Source organism: Cydia strobilella, chromosome 18 (assembly GCF_947568885.1).
Source record: "Cydia strobilella chromosome 18, ilCydStro3.1, whole genome shotgun sequence".
NCBI lineage: Eukaryota > Metazoa > Arthropoda > Insecta > Lepidoptera > Tortricidae > Cydia > Cydia strobilella.
The window spans coordinates 1239136-1257534 of record NC_086058.1 but is presented as its reverse complement, the minus strand read 5'-3'; the positions used below and the strand labels follow the sequence as shown (position 1 = coordinate 1257534).

The 18399-nt window shown below is 32.7% G+C and overlaps 1 protein-coding gene across 1 annotated transcript in view; it reads right to left on the bottom strand.

Annotated features, from left to right (window-relative positions):
- The window catches only part of LOC134749480 (transcription factor sem-2-like), a 97803-nt gene extending 81792 nt beyond the window's left edge, over nucleotides 1-16011 (bottom strand). Inside the window, exon 1 of the mRNA XM_063684419.1 lies at nucleotides 15635-16011. Within this exon, the coding sequence (XP_063540489.1) occupies nucleotides 15635-15760 (126 nt within the window). The 5' untranslated portion in view covers nucleotides 15761-16011. The remainder of the gene's footprint in view (nucleotides 1-15634) is intronic.
- Nucleotides 16012-18399: the final 2388 nt, after the last annotated feature.

Sequence of the window (18399 nt, the reverse complement as noted above, 5' to 3'; positions counted from 1 at the left end):
CGCGTATCTCAGCCATCGTCTCCCTCAATCTTCATTCGGGAAAGTGGCGACCCGATCAACGACGCCACCGTAAGCATACAAAAGAGACGTCAAAGTGACTCAATAGTTGCCATATGCAAGACGTTTTACATAGACAGTGGCGCCCCTATTATTTTCTACTCTTTTTTGCCAAGCTGTACTTATCTAAAAACATAACTTGCATAACAAGCACCTAAGAACTACACATAATTAAATAACGGTAACATAACGTTACGTCATTCTACCTAACTTCAAAGTGTTCAAACGCTTTAAGGTTTCTGTAAAGTCAATGGCACTTACAGCGTCCCGATCTACTATATCCGGGGAGTCGGCGCGGGCAAATATTGGCACTGTATTAGTGAACGAGTCACTCGCTATTGACACTTTTTGCCCTACACCTACTGCAGTTAGACGATTAATTCTTCTTTCCATGCTTACGAGTTATTTGTCCTTTACTTCATTTTGTTTGCAATTAAGAACTTGGTTAGTGTCTCCTTACTACTCCGACAATTTAAAAAGTCTAATTTAATTGAATAGAATTTTTTATTATTACGAGTTTACAATTACATATACCGAAATTCTATTACGAAACATAATAAGAAATTCTATACCAAATGTAACTTAGTATTGTATACATTTTAAACATAAAACTGAACTAATAAATTCACATATTACCTTCGTAATTGTATTTACGTGAGCTACCGTCCTTTAAATTTAAAGTAATGAAAACTAAGCTAACAACATTTTATAGACATCGACACAAAATAGCAAAGCGTTTTGCTTTTCCAACTTAATACTTAAGCTAGCAGCGTACAAGTAAATTTAAGCTGTCTCAAACCGGTAAGTGCATATCATTTGTAAATCAGGCTTGTATCATTAGTCCAAGTTTGAGATAACTTGCATCATTAGCGACCCTAATAAATTTGAAGTTCTCACGCCTTGGACGTCGTGAGCAAATAAGGGCACGGTTATCTATGTCCATTCAACCCCTTTGCCATAAAAACATACTTTAATGTTTGAATAGAGCCTAACTAAGTCTTTACCTTAATTAAATTTAGTCTGTTGTAGTTAGTCTAATCTAGGGATTTTATAATATGTTTATAGATTAAATATAAATGATACAAAAAGATTACATAAAGTTTGCTGCTCGTTTTTCTCTTTAGTAATCGTCAAAGGCTAAATTCCTAGCATTAAAATACCTTTTTCTCTCGATAGTCCAAAAAAACTGCACAAACCTGAAACAAAACAAAATACTATATAAGTCTAGGTACTTTAAGCAAATTTAAACTTTAACTCTTTCTCGCACGATAGTTTTTGCTACAATAACTGATGGAGTTACGTCTTATTTACAAATTGTCGTAAGGGACATGCTTTTCTGGCTAAACAGCGTCGTTTCGCGCCACTGTCTGCTTCTTGCTTGTTAAACATTTTTCTTGGCAAAAAGATCTCGGTATTTTTCAATTCCCTTGCCGCACTTGATTTATCTTTATTGGCCGGTTAACTAAACGTCTGGGTCTAGAAAAAATATAGTATTTACATTTGAACTGTCGCGAAATGCAAGGGTGGGTTTTTAGTGACTTCCTACGGAAAAAAAATCCCGCAGCGATGTAGCATTTCACATTGCTTGACAGTACATTTAATTTTATTTTTGCAAAACTATAAAACAATGTTTATATACACTGTGGGATTTGTAAACAGAGTTCTTCAACGAAGGGACGATAGGATTTAAATTTGTATAACTAAATTAGCTAAAAAAACTGTAACTATATTTACATTTTCTGCGTAATAGTACTGTAACATTCTAAGAATCTGTTTCATCAAGATCATACTTTACGCCAATTTGTAAAACAAAAATCGGGTTATGTCGAGTTTCTTCATGGTTTTTTTTTTCGTATGATTTCGTTTCGTTTGATGGGCCCGCAAGGGCAAAGCCGGCGGGGTCACGGAGGTCTGCAAAGTTGTTCCCGTAACCCCGCCCAAAAGCGAGCGTCGGAACACCCCAGGGGTTTTAGTCCGTGCGAGTCGGACATACCCACTCGGCCTCTCCCGGGCCGGGTGGGATCCCTAACGGATTTCCCCTGGGTTAAAAAAAAATGTTTTTTTTTCGTAATTAAATCATAAAACATTTTATTAAAGTTAAAAAAAAATCTCATAGAAAGTTAATAAACTTCCAAAAGCCGAAAGCAACCTTTTGTACAGTGCAAGATATGGAAATGAGCGTGAAGAACCGAACGAAATACGGTGGATGAAATACTGAGGCTGGAAAAGTGATCACGCTGTTTTTCTTGAAGCTTATTTATGGAAAACTTTTACTGATCGCAATTTAGCCGTTACGTCATTTGTTTGTTTCAAATATTGATGTAAATGTATTTAATTTTGTAATGGCAGTCTCTAGTAGAACTTTTAACCATTTATCTAATATTACAGGTTTTTCTCACAGGTCTTTTTTTTGAGGTTGTGCAATAAATAGGATTTGTATTGTATTGTATTGTATTGTACAGGTAATTTCAACCTTAAAGCTTTTTTTGTAATTACTTCTGGTAATTTAATCCGGATCTTTAATAATATAAGCTAGTCTATAGTCTATTTTTTTTTCGTAGACTAAAATGACATTTCATGTGTTGCTAGTTTTTTACGTCTTATATTTATATTTATAAGACGTAAAAAACTAGCCACATAATATATTTATATTTATAAGACGACGTAAAAAACTAGCAACACATGAAATGTCATTTTAGTCTACGGAATAAAAAAATAGACTATAACATATATATTAAAGCAGTTTTAAGTAATCTAACACTCAATTTTTTAATTCTCAACTTAATTGTAATTTTGTCAATCCAAATTGCGCCCAAAAACGTATTTTTCAATTACATTTAATGAAATAACTAAATTGATCCAAACACCTTTCGTGTACAAAATTCTTAACAACAAAATACTGATAACTTACGAATGCTCACATTTCGTTTGAATATATTTATAATGAGACTTTATCACAAGGAGATAGAGTCGAGATTTGATGGAGTTCTCAGAGAGATATGAGGTAAGGGAGTTAACCCCCCCAACGCGTCTAGAGCGTTTTAATTACACGTTCACGACTTGGGAACGTTCAATTTTGGCTTAATTGACGTTTCTGACTCAATTCTACGACAACCGTCACAATTATATACTTAGACATTATTAAATATTTACCTGTTAACAACTAATTGTTTTGTACCAATGTTTTCAGAATGGTGTGAATATTTGTTATTAAAGTTTGTAGACATTAAAATTGTAAAAAAGTTAATCATTTTGACAGGAAAGTTGAGGCTTCAATAATCAATTTTATACATAAAGCAAATAAATAAATCATTTATCTATCCATCTATAAAGTAAGTTAAAATATGAGTACAGTATATTTGTTGACACATAATATGGGTGTTATTTTGTTCAAATATATTTTTGATCTGTATAATCCTGTAAATATCTTGCAAACTCTATACATTTAATATACATATGTAATCACACTTATTACTTTTATTGAACTTTCACATTTTGCGAAGTCACACGAAAATGTATCTCTAATTTACGCTATAAGTAAATACAGTATAAAGTTTCTTTATGTTACTAACAAAACATTCCATATTAAATCACTCAACCGAACTAACAATTGAACTATTATTTCCAGTCAAAAACGAACTATTTTTCTAGTTCACAAAAACATGGTGATGACATCGCCGCAGGGGGTTAATAGAAACATGTCAGGGCACGTTGTTAAGCCCGTGTTTTCCCGTCTCTTTTAAACTAGTAATAACAAGGTATCCGTGCCCTCTCCTTATTTGGAGCCTGGGGCCTGACTAGTGACTACACCGGTCTGTTGACGGGTTAATCCCGTTTCTACTCAATTATTGTTTGTAAAAAATACCAAAATCACCTATAAGATTTGAGACGATCCCTCAATTCCTCATGGATCTAATCATCAGAAAATAATCTAGTTTTTGACAAAAATGGGACAAACATCAATAAAAAAAATGCTTTTCAAATCGGTTCACGGTGACGAAGTTATGAGAATACGGTCGAATTGATAACCTCCTTTTTTTTGAAGTCAGTTAAACATTTAGCGAGATATTGACTGTAATAAATATTACTTTCCTTTAAAACTTGTAAGTATATAAAAATAACTGTTTTCAAATTAATCGGTGGGATTTATATAACATCCTATTTTTAATCTTGTTTAAATAGTTTTTTTTTATCATGTTTCGCTACAGATTTTTATGTTTATTATACAAGCAATAGAAGGAGCCATTTTTCTACAAGCTATAGAAATAACAGAATGGGTTTCATGAAATTGAATTTTGAAAACGACTTTTTAGTGTTTATCTTGATTTTTGAAATCAAAAGTCGCAAAACACAATGTTTCTAGAAACATTGATGATTCAATGTCGCGGTCAGAAACACGTATACAATAATATTCGTCGAGAGATATCAAAACAGCACAAAAAATATATATGTAATATAAAACGATTTCTTCAATAAAAAAATCTTCTAGAAACTTGCATCTTGCAGCCCATAAAATTAAAAAGACATAAAAATCATGTTCAATTTAGCGTAGAGTGCAGAGTAGACCGGTTCAAGCGAGGCGATCGAGCGACTAAACGTACTGTAAGTTCAAGGCCGAGCAATTGTGTTTATTATTACTTCGCTTCCTCGTTGCAGTCTAGAAAAAAAGCTCACGAACAGATGGGGGCATTAACAGCGCAAGGAAAAGTTTGTGGCGTCTCCTCTGTCACTGTCGACATCGTGCCACAATGTTCTAACAGATGGCGTTAGGAAGTTAGAACGCAATTTCGTAGAAACCTACATCGCGCTTACAGTTCCAAATCTCAGTTCTCTGGTCTCTATTGGCCCTCTCTATATACCGCACAAGTCTTAGCTGGTTTCTGATCATATGATGTCATAAACTGAAATAGATGTCATATAATAAAGAAAAAGCGAGCGGTGGCTAAGGCCTTACGCGACTATTAACGTCCAAAGTCCTAACAAACTAGTTTTAGTCCCAAGTACCAAGACTCGGCTACCTTTTACTAGAAAATCACCGGGCATCTCTACTGGCCGCCTAAGATAAGTGGACATCTTGGGCTACGCCTATACAAACCCAATCGGACCCTACAGTAGGGTTCGATTGGGTAGTAACTACTAGCCACAATGGAATGAACTTATCGACATTATATCTGAATAAATTTCACTATTATAATAATAGGAGGCCGATTTGAAGTTACAAATTCATGTCAAAATCGCATTTTGACATGACGTACCTTAAGAAATATGTATTGATACGAGCAAAATGCAAAGCGAGTGATAAGTTGATAACATTTGAATGTCATTTTAAGTCCTGTCTACGGAGAGTGTCAGTCAACAGTATTTGTTTACTATTTTTGTCAAAATTGTTGAAAAACACTTTATACCTATAAATCTACTATGAAATGATTCTATCGCATGCACATACCATATTAACACGTGTCACTGTCACATATATATTATAAATGTACGATACACCTACTCGTAGTCCATATACTCGCTGTTATCAAAGTTAATTAGAACACTGTAATTCAATATACATTAGCGACGATAATGTATAACCGATATTATTGTTTACTGTTGAAAACTTATTATTTACAATACACGTGTAGAAATAATTAATAATATATTTAATAAAGTTTTATAAGCCTATATGTAACCGCGAACGCCACCGCGAAAATTTGACAGGAAACTTGCCCTTAGAATACCTACAGTTATATAAAAGGGACGTTATAATAATGTTGTAAAGTAATGCGATCTCAATATCTATGCAAATATGACACGTGTTTGTTCAGCGCATATTATCACATTGATATTTACTAGTACAAATGATAATAAATCGAGTTATACTAGATCTAAACCTGTTGCAGGAACCGTGCAAAACTAGGAGACCGGGTATCGAGTGAGTTTATTACTTAGCGTACAAAAAAATAGAAAAACTTATTTAAAAAAAAAACGTTTAATTTCAACTTTGGGAACAAATCAAATTATTTTATTAAAACTGTACTGTACTGTACTGGAGGGCTTCGTCACTTTTTTCTTTAATATATGATATCTATTACAGTTTACGTTTAATTTCGTTTAGTTAGATTGAAAATAAAATAACGAAGTTTAATCTACAAAATTCTGCTTGACTAATTAAATATTTATGCAACATTAAACATAATGTCACCATTAAAATAACGATCTACGCTATTTTTTGCTTACTATCCGTACCCCATAACACAGTGCAGTACTAGGCCCGGATCTGTACGTAACCATAACACTATATTTTATTTAATGTCTGTATTTTCTACTAAGTGAAATCTTGTCGTTATTAAAGGGGTTATAATATATATATATATATATATATATGTTATTACTTTTATTAATTAGTTTATATTGGAAAGCTTATGAAGTAACAGAAGTGGAACTATAAAATGGACAACATATAATAATGTCTATTTTATTGTTCAACTTCTTCGATAATAACATAAAATAGAAATTAGATCTGAATAGAGAAATGTTATCATGTTTTACTTCATTGAAACTTAAAGTTAGTACTGAATTACTGATATAAAATACAGATATTAATTTAATTGCGATATAAACGTAAGGTTTTTGCCAATAATAATAATCTACGAGTCAGGCATTAGGAAAGGTTTCATTATGTTCGAATAATTCAATTAATAATTAATTAATAACATCCGTCCGTTGGCTCCGTTGCTAGGTTCCACTTAAAATATTTAATATAATAATGAAAGATAATAGCTTTTTCTTTTAATCTAATAGAAATATAATCGTCATTGGTGATTTGTAAATAGTTCATACAATAAATAAAGCAATTACCAAGAAAGTTATGGATGAAAGTAAAGTCGCAATTACATATAAATAATAAACTAAAAGCAATGGATGGTAAATCGCATATTTGCGAAAGATAGAAAGAAAAAAATACAAAATAATCATGGGATAAAGTATAAAACCTTATAAGTAAAGACTTTCTATGTGATCCGCTCAACTCAGAAATAGAAATAACCTGCTTTCCAAGATGTTTGAATGTTTAAGATATTTTTCTTGGCCCGAAAAAAGAATATTGCGAAACCTAATCTGATTGTGTGTGCGGTCAAGCGTGAGGCGATTTTATGGATGGTTCTGTATGCTTTTGTACGTTTTCTAGAGCAGCTGCTTTCAGAATTATATAATATACCAGGTATTTTTTTTATTTACGCCAAATTCATAACATCGTTTGAAAGTCGTTTAAAGCAAGGTCTTGTTGCAACATTTACATGGTTTTACAAGTAAACTGTTCTAGATCGAAATCAATTTACATCCTAAATTAAACTATAATAACAATATTTTGAAACTGAGTTGGTTATGTGAAGGTACTTAAGAAGGTTCTTCATTTATTACATTTCATTGTAGGGTAGGCAGGTGTAGCAACGCGAAGATACTTACGAAACGGTTTGCTACTTGAAGCTATCTTCAGTTGTGTATAGGCCGGTTTTAAGTTTTTCGACGAAACCCTATTACCAGTGATGTTTTCCCAATTACCTAACTCCACAGGTGAATCTTTATTTCCGAGCCCTTGTTTATGTTCCACAGTTCAATCAATTAGGGCACTGCATTCCTTATGGATTTCTACGTTTTAGTTTCAGTTAAAAGGGTTTAGTCATTAACTAGAGTTGAGTTTAGGCAGAAAGGTATGTTAAAATCATTTCCTGGCCCAGTTTTGTAAAAAAAAACACAATTCTTAAACGTTCATTAATCTACACACCTATCAAAATATCTATGATCTTCATGATTCGATTTTTTTGTCATCGCCGTCTTTTTGTAATAAAATGAAGATAATCATGCAACGTACTAAATTAAATAAGTCACAGGAAGACTCAATATAAAAACCGTAAAGTTGGTTTACCTTTTCCCGTCCGTCAAAATGATTAAAAGTATAGCCCCGCATAAAATTGGATCCCCAAAGCATTTTTTAAAGCAACGATCTCGAAACTTTTAGCTTTAAGACTAAACTTAGCTCGTTTGAACCCCTTTGAGACTAAACTTAAATTTAGTAGCACCAAGTAAACACTTCAGGCTGGATGGTATCCAGAACCCGGCGTTTGCCAAGTAACGTACAGAAATCAGAAATTATAATAATTGTTGATTCCTTTTGGTAGTAAATTTAAGGCAAGCGATTTAGTTTTGGGTAAGCGGGCCGGGTAGGTACCTATATCGCCGCGTTTTAACTGCTTAAATCATGCATTTACTTACTACAGATAATTAGTTCCAGTTCCAAGATATGCTATAAGCTTATCATCATCTTCATTACGTCTTACTGCTGGGCTTTCTTTTGATAAATCAGAGATATTGGGTTTTAAGTATTGACCATGTCAGTTGATTAAATCTCTAGCTTTGGATTATACGGTTCTACTTTTAAAATCATGTTATATGATGCTTGTGATGTAGATAAACTTCTAATGATCAATCCAAAAACAAATAGGAGACGAATTTAAAAGTTACGAAGAACAACATAGAAAGATCTATAATTTTCAGGACTATCCATTAAATTAGCTTATAAATTCAATTTAAAGTTTCAAAAAGTAAGTAAAAAATCTACACGTAGCGTTTAAAAAATGGCCTATCAACCGCCTGTGTACCAAGTTTTAATAAAACTTCGCAGAATGGAAATTCGAGGCGAGTGATTAATTTGGCCGACGTATAAAGGATTTACTCAGGAGTCACGCCAGCCAACTATTGCCAAGGGCTTTTTATGTTCAAATACTTTTTACACGGTTTTGGAAATACAGCTTCGGGAATGTTTAAGTGTCATAGTTAGCTTTAATTTCAATTCGATTTTCAGTTGTCTGGCAGATGCCCAAATAATCATTTAACTTAAGAGCTTAGTAAAAAAGCTGATAGTTTGAATAACGAAAAGGTATTTAATTTTAAACACTCAATATTATTATATGTATTCATTGTTCCTTTTCTATCTGAGATCAAAGCCTAACTACGAGTATCGTGATCAAATTTCGTCTCAGCAGTACAGGATATTGCAGAATTCTATTATAAGATAAACTTACAGATTCCCCAGGCCCGTCAACACAAGCAGCGCAAGGAATCTAATTTCCTGTTGAAACTATCAAAGATATTCCAGACTGGAATACACGGGTTCTAAAGTATCAAACTCCAAGTCCTGACTTTAGCAGATTTTTATAAACCAAGTTAATTCAGCCGGTTATTGAGGCGAAGCAAGTTGGTACACGCAAACTTGTGCGATACAAAAGTTGCTGCGGTGCAAAATTCCGATAAAGATAAACGCAAGTTAAGTGAATTTTCAACTAGATTAAGCGAAGAAAAATAAAGAAGTAGATGCAGGTAAAGTTAAAGAATACACACATGATGGTAAAATAAAATTTGCAATAAGAAATACATTTCATTTATGAACGTAATAAGACGTTTTACTTTTAAACGATGTAATAAAAGCCAGTAATAGTAATGTTAAGGAACTTTATACCAATGTATACGCGGGTCAACAAGAAATCTCATTTAAGTTCTAATATGTACTTAAAAGAGTATTATTACTTCTGAAATAATTTCAAATGTGAACAAAATGAGTCAAGGTTGGTAGGGCTGCTATCAACATTAAAGAGAATCATACCGTACCCGTCTGATTTAATAACAAAACAACAAAAGCTAAAAAAGAGAGTCCGGTACAGGTTTTGGTGAGCGATTTAAGCAAAGGTCATTGTCGATAATACTCGGCGCGGAACTGGTTCTCGGTAATGTTAGGCTTGTGCCGATTTAAGTTTAACCGAAGGAATAGACAACATACATTTATGTGGAAACTATAACCAGAGTTCTAAAGAGTTCTAGAACGATTCAAAGATTTTGAACTAGATCCTAGATCTGTGTTTGAACTAGAAGTTGAGAAATTTTAGATTATTAAAGATACAGTACAAAATCAAAAACAGTCATATCTCCGGTGTTGCAGGCGTCTATAGGCTACGGTAACTGCTTACCATCAGGCGGTCCGTATGCTTGATTGCCACCGACGTACGTGGTATAAAAAAAAAACAGATAATTGCTAAAAATACAGTCGACCAACTTGTTTCTTTTGATTAGAATGTTCTACAAATTATGAATATTTAATGCATATAATTATCAGAAAACGCCGAGCGCCATTAATATAAACGCCTAAAACGGAATTGAGTGTGCGTGCACTAATAATTAAATTACCCGGAAAGGCTTTATAAATACCGATTTACGACGGTTGTAGAACTATTATAATAAATACCTCGCCTTAGATAAAGCCCATATTGTTCCGAGCCCTATTAAAATTATTAATTGCATGTCCTTCAGCGAGCATGCAAATAAAAGAGAAAATTCGAAAGTGTCGAGTATACGTGTCATCTCCTGTTTAAAAACCAGTCATGAAATTTATCATTTTAAAATTGCAGGCGACCTCGATGGGGTCAACGGAGACCCAATATTTACGATGTCATTCGTTCAAGATTTAAAGCTTTATCGAAGGAAGATCGAGTTACAAACGTTCTCGAGTGACGAAAACAGCAAAGCTCTATTAAAACGTGATTCGTGGGCCCATTACAAGTAGCTAAGTAAAAACAACAAGGCACTTAACAACTCGAGGTCCCAGCTATTTATAACATCGAAAAACAGTAATACATTTATAACATCCTTACGATTTAACGGCGCGTTGTTTGGAGCGATAACACGACGCCGACCTTCCATTACTTTCCAATCAAACTTCCACAATAAAGTTGCTTCATCTAAAAACACCTAATCAAGCCAGCGACTTAAGGGGAGCCGTGAAACTTGGGCAAGTTTTTGGGGATCCAATCAGCATACATAAATCGCTAATGGGGTAAGACTTGGAGGAGTAAATGTCTGAAATGAACTTGTTCGGAATACGTGAATAAACACCTTAAATGGAAGGCCCGCGCTCATTTTGTGTAATGAATTTTGATTACACGGCCCTTCGCTAACGAGACTTTACTGAAATTGTTGATGGAAGTCCTTCTGATTAGGCTCTTGAAACCTTGATAGAGTCGAACGCAAACGCAATTCCATTTCAAACAGCTAATAACATGAAACGTGAACCAGGTTTGCATACAGCGAGTAATCACATTTAACGTTGAAAAGTTCAAATATCCAATTTTGTAAAACCGACGCTTGTTTACCGTAGAGTAAATGAACCCGTATGCGGAAAACAGGAGTGAAGGATATATTGGTTTATTTTTGTTGTTTCCCATGGAAGTTGTTCTTGCGTTTTTCAGTCCGCGTCAAACGGGCCCGGAATTTATTGCTATTGCAGTGTCGACTTTCTGTTTTCACATGTCACGAGTTTGGTAAGTCTCGGATCCGCGGCGAGACCGCGAACTCGCGCTGCTCTTTTTCAAAAACACCGCACCCAGACTATTCAATAACCTGTGTAAGTACTTGTTGAGTTTGATAGACACGTCTGTTCTTGAGCGGTAATTTTCTTGGGCAACATTCGCCGTTCCCCGACATATAATGGTGCCATTAAATACCACCCACAAGTGTAGAGCAAATTGCATTTGCCGACATATTTTACAATCAAATGTTGATTTGCACAGAACTGCCAACACTGCATTAGGGTACATAAATTTGCTTACTTAAGCGATAAACTTATGCGAGGAAAGGATTTTAACACAGAATTGTATTCGAGTGGTTTCCACTGTTACCAGCGCTCTTAAAGTTAAATTATTACCCCGATACAACGCTCCGAAATTTAATGCCAACCCCTCGCATATACAGAAGTTTGAAACTTGAAGTAAAAATGTAATCGGAATAGCTGAAATTCTCAAACAGGGCATTTCGTGAGTAGCAGTTGTAAGCAAACCGACGATGTAGACAAACACGAAGGAAAAGTTAGCGTCGGGCTTAACAAAGTGCCTTTTCTTTCTAGGAAGTGCTTAAAGTAAATTAAAAGCTGGCGAGGCGGGTTTTTCAGCTTCGATTGTATAATGTAAGAATCGCTTTGGAGCGGACAATAGTGTTAAAGGTAACTACACTAGGAGGCGTGAATCAACCTTGGTGGAAAGGAGTCGAGCGGTCGGCAACAGCGCTACTCTAGCAAAAAACGACAAAAACCGACTAGAAACAAGTCCGCAGTTCGCTCGGTTCAAATTATAATGACCCGAAACTCCGCCCTAAGTTAATTTTGTTATTTTTTGTAAGTTTTTTTTCCATTGTTATTTTTTAGCTCGTATCATGATTTATCAATCTTTACTGGGATTGTGCAACTGCGTTGTTTTTGTTAGATATCGTATCGTGATGATTGAACGTCGCTAATTTCTTAAGCTATTGTAGTTAATCCATTATGTTGTAGTAATGGTTTTAATTGTTTCCGCGTGATAATTATCACTGAGAGCAACTGACTCGCAAGTTGTTTTTGTGCTATCAATTTTAGATCATAAATCTCATTAGATTTAATGTATATCGCAGTAGTTTTATAGGTAAGATAAAAGAGCTTTATATTAGCAACACTGATGCCTTAAGATTGGTTGAAGACATCATTATCTAGATTTTATTACAAAACTTGTTACTCTTCATGGGTATAAATAATCTGTAGCACTTCTAACCAAATTCATACATAAATGCAAATTATAAATCATCTTTAATGCGCTAAGCTGCATTAAAGATAAATAAACAAACATTTATTTAAATCATTTGTTTCTACGCAATTAAGATTTTTATGATCTGATAATTCGCTCAGTGGCTGATAATTAAGGCTTAACCAAACCCAGGAGCTAATTACAGAGATCATGTCAAGACTAATAATAATATAATTTTCCTGAATATTCCGTTGAGTTAAAACAAGCGCGAATGACCTAAGATTATCATTTCCTAGTACCACTCACGCTCTGAGAGCAACAGACGTATGTCTAGAATAAAATTTAGCTTTAATGCTCTTTTGGAATTGAATGCACACGAACACGCATTGCACAGACAAGCAAACATTCTCGTCGACACGAGGCCGCACACACGCACAGATGGAGCTAAAAATATTGCGGGTTGACATTGAAAATGTTAATGCACCCGTACCCTGGGCGCATTTTACGTATTTCGCTTCGCGGATAGGCAGTGCCTCTCGTTTTATCGATTGTTGTGACTGATATCGCTTCATTTGCGACGTCATATCGCCGGTTAGTGCGATAATTTGAAAAGTTGCTTGTCGTGTCATTGCTCTTTGTGAACGTTAATCTTGGACAGTTCACGAACTTCGTTACGAATGACTATATAATATCTTGAGAGTTCACAACACTTCAAGGTTTTTTCCCGACTTATACACAGTTTTTCTTTAATATGAAGTATAGAAAATACCTAGTATGGAACGCTTATTTTTTTCTTGCATAGAAAATATATGGAATATATTATATTACTTTATAGTTAAAACTAATTTTGGGCCGTGTTAGGCTTATTTTTAATATTGTTATCGCAAACGCTATAAGGTTTTTCGTTTTCTTGTAGTGTTAAACACATTTAATCGAAATATGGCCACGTATTTACCAGTTCGTCGATTTTATTTATTACCACGAATAGGTATATTTAATTTCAGTAAAAATTTTAATTTTAAAATATTTGAATTTTAATCCTTTTAATTTTTATTTCAATTTTAATTTAATTTTTTTTTTATGATATAATTGTTCGTTTATTTATATTTTTTGACTTGGTTTATGAATTTTGTGATTGATTATTTTTAATTTTTTTTAATTCTACTTGTAAATAGTGTGTAGGTACATAATATGGACTATTTGTCTGCAATAAACGATTACGATACGATACGATACGAAAAATGAAATAGGTATTTAAGATAACTAGGAAATAAATAAAATTGTTTTATGAACTATTTTTTTAATTTGTGTTTCTAAGTAATCACATACATATATACCTATAAATATTAAACTAAATTATATCTATTGTAGTTTTACTAAATTGAAGTTTACACATTTATATGTCTATAGACTAAGTTTTCTTTTATTAACTGAACAGGTTTATTACTTTATTGCAAATCTAACCTTTAACCCCTGTAGTGTATAGTTCATTCGTTTATAGGTTAGAACTTTACTGATTTGAAACACATATTTATCAATAACTATGTGTAGACTTTATTATCAACAAATTTAATGACTTTAAAGTAGGTTTTGGACTTCCAGTAAAAACCTGAATTTTATAGTTTTTCTTTAATATATGACATATATTACAGTTTTTAATTTATATATAGTAGTGTGACTACTTAAAAAACACAAATCAAAATATTTAATAAAAATAATTTTATTTGTTCCCAAAACGTTATAGTTCTGTTTAATAACTTATTTCAATGCAATAAAATTTGTGCGATTCTACCTGGTGTGATAAATCACTTAGAATTTTATTGTTAATGTGCAATCTTATGATTAATGGGTAATTTAATAACGTTTTTAATATTTTATTGTTGTTACTTTAATATACCTATTTGTTTCTAGAATTAATTTCAAGAAATCAGTCGGATGCAAGGCCCAAGCCAAGAAGTATAAATTGCGAAATTTGATAGTATTTTTTACCTATAATATTTTTTGAACGGAAACTTAAATTTTGTAATGAGACAAAAAATAAAGAAGTAAGATTTCGTAACATAGTAGCACTTGCAAATTTTCGAACAATTTGTCTATTTTATTAATATTGCACTAAATTGATTCTCACTACACAAACTTGTGTATGATGTGGATCACAACATTCACATAATTTTTCAAAAGTTGAAATTTTGCAAAAATTTTATAAATACGTAGGTACCTACATTTTTTTACCATAGTTTGTTACTATGGCGTTCAAAACAAATAGTAGGACGAATATCACCTTCGTATTTTGTGTGTCATTGGGTTTAATGCATTTGCGGAAACTAATTTGTATTTTGGTGCCTTTAAATGCAAAAATATGGCCTCATTCGTATTCATTCCGTTCACTGCGACGACAACTTGCCTATGAATAATTTTATCCACGAGTTTATTTACTTATTTATATTTTCCGCATTTTTATCAAATAATAATATAGTATTTTCTCGCGTAGATTATCACAAAAACATGTTTACGGCATGATAAACGATTAACTTACCTACTGCGCATTTCACTCAAAACAAATAAACATTCAGATTATTCGATTAAGTACTAACGATTACGAATGTAATTCACTTTTTTTTTCGTAGGTAGTCATGGTCTATGGCACACGTTTAAAAAACTGTTAGACTTTTACGGTCTCAAAATTTAAATTTAGAATAAAATGTCAGTTGTAATATTTTTGTGTTTTCGCGAAGAACTGGTTTGTTTCTTTTTTCCGTTTTGGAGGTAACCTAGACTTGTTACGACAGTTGTTTTTAAGTTTTGAATTTTGAGTCGTATTTTTTTTTTTTTTTTTAGTTGTAGCTACTTTATTTTTATTTATTTAATTTAAATGTTTTTTATTTTATTTCAGTGTAATATTAGGTTGATCTCTGTCAAATAAATTTTTGACTTTTAATTAATTTTGATCACTTTTCCACACTTGCCGATTTTCCACTTAGCAAAAAACTTACCTGTGTAGCATCCGTATAAGGTGTGGACGAGTTTTTGTCCACTAACTGGGAGCCGAACACCGGACCGGCGCTCGAAGTCGGCGACATGGACCGAACATCCGACACTTGTTGGGGCACCATTTTCATTAAAAAAAAACACAACACAGTCACACTGTTTTTATAGTTTTTCACACCTCTCGGCAGTCGCACCGGAGATTTCCCAATACCTTGAAACAATCCTATGAAACTCCTTTATTACTCGAACGTCTTCTTCAGCTCCAAAAGTCATAATTTTATCGTTACCCTACCGCAGCGTGAGTTCATATGCTGCGAGCGGTGATCATATCAATTGTGACGTTCGCACTCCGCGAAGGCTGCGGACCGACTGGATGGCAAGCAACGTGCTGTCAATATACCCAGCTCAGCTGTTCGCCCCGCCCCCCGCGGGCGCAGGCGCCCCGCGCGCCCCGCGCCCTTCATTCGGGCAACGACGCTCGACGCAAACGCACGCTGCAGCATGCGTTTAAAGTGTTTAAACATAAATATTATGAGCGTCACTTTATTTACGAATGGTTTTTTACCTTGGCAATGGTGCGGTTCTGATGGTAAGATGAGGTAGCGTAGGGTCACATGCGCGTTGCAGACTGCACACCATAAATGCATAAGTAATGTTTATTTCGGTTTTGAAAAGTAACATGTCTAAATATCAGGTATTTGGTTAAAGATCGTAAATTTATGACTTAGTTCCATTTGTACGACTTAAGTAGGTAAGCATGCGGGTCTTTTTAATTTTTTTTTATAAGTGTATTTAACTAAAACAACCAGGACGTTTTTGAATAGGTATCTTACTCTTGTAGATTTTAATTACCTCTACATATTTAAATAGGATTATTTATTTATTATATTATATTATTTTTATTTATTTGTCTCATCTTAAGTTACGGTTTTTATAATAAGTATGAATATAATAGTAAAATATAAAAGCACATACAAAACAATACAAAAAATATATAAACACATTTAAAAAAACCTAACCTAAGCCATTGTATTATTTATTATTAATACTGAACTTTTAATTTCGCAATTAAACATTATTTTATTGTAAGTTTTCAAGGTTAATAAGTAGGTATAATTTAAATGATTCATAAGTTCCTAGTCATAACAATCAAGTTGCAAACTTGCAACTTTAATATTATTAAGTACTATGAATCCAATGATTTAATTTGTTTATATTTTAATGCAATGCGTAGCTGTAATTATTTGTGTAAACATTTTTATGATATTATTATAACACTTAACAAGCCCGTTTAATAAGTAAGTACCTAAAGTATTAAAATAGACTTTTACAGGCCTTAACGATTCAATTTTTATGCTGCGTTGTGAAAATAACATTTTAGTCATTTTGCAAAACTAGTTAGATATGTATTTTAATGAAATTAATATTTTATATTTTAAGCACATTAAATATTTTATGTAGGTATTTCAAAACAATCAGTCAGATTTATATAATGTTATATATTATCATTTTTTTTATTCCATTTCCATTATAATATATTTTATTACACAATAATATTATAATATATTTATAATTTATTTTATACATTATATTTTATTTTCTTTTCCATTTTTTAGAATTTGATATGCTTTTTGTAATTTGATTGAATGATGATTTGATGTACATAATTATATGCTTTTAAATCAAATTTCTATAAAGAAAAGTACCTACCGTATGTAATTGCATGAATTATATAGTAATTTAAAATGTTAATTATAAGCTGATGTATTATTTTAAGGGGGGATTTAAATCTTCTCGAGTCAGAGGTGTAGGGTTAGAGCCGGCGTAGCTTTATTTGACGTTCATAAGCGCATTGTAATATGCCTACTTGAATAATAAACTATATTTTTCTTATCTTAAATAAATATAATTCTGTTTTTTTTCTGTACAACGAGTACCACAAAATACAAATTTCAGCATTGGTACAATTATAAAGATAAGTCTAGAAATATGTATTTTTCCATGTTTTTATCGAAATTTTGTCACGCACATACAGCGAAAAAAACTTTTTAGAAAGATATTTTTTTTATTGGACAACGTATTTATTTCAAGGAATAAGGTATAAATACATGACAAAAAAATATTAAAATTAGGTATAAACTAAAAAAAAAACTAATAAAACTTACCCACCTACATATTTATATTTAGTGCACATGTTTAAAATATTAAAACAACTATAATCGAATTTAAACTGTTGCGAGACATACTAACATTAAATAATTTCACGCGTGACTAAAACAAGTGAGTCTAAACCGTGAAATTATTTAATGTTTAAAACAACTATACATAAAATATACACATTTAATTTCTTCATAAAATATACTATCCACAATGTAATTGTATAATTGATAATTGTATAAATGTAATATTTAGAAATAACTTCACAAGTCTTAACTTCTAAATTGACACTAATTTGAAATTAATTGTATTAACATGATTAATATTAATTTCAATAAAGGCAAGTAGCTTAGATGTAATTATTGTTACGTAACAAATAATAGGGTACGTAACTACGTAGTTACAAACTTTGGTAACTTCTAGATTGACATTGAATACTTCACAGTCAAGGCCTTTATTTTATAGGAACAGGTAATATCAAAGTTAATTTGTGGCTTTCCATCAGAGAAGGGTTACACTTCACTTCATCTGTAAGGGTTCATCCACATTATTACGTAACAGCAACAGGGGGGGGGGGGGGGGGATCATGCCAAGTATGACGGTACGTATTACC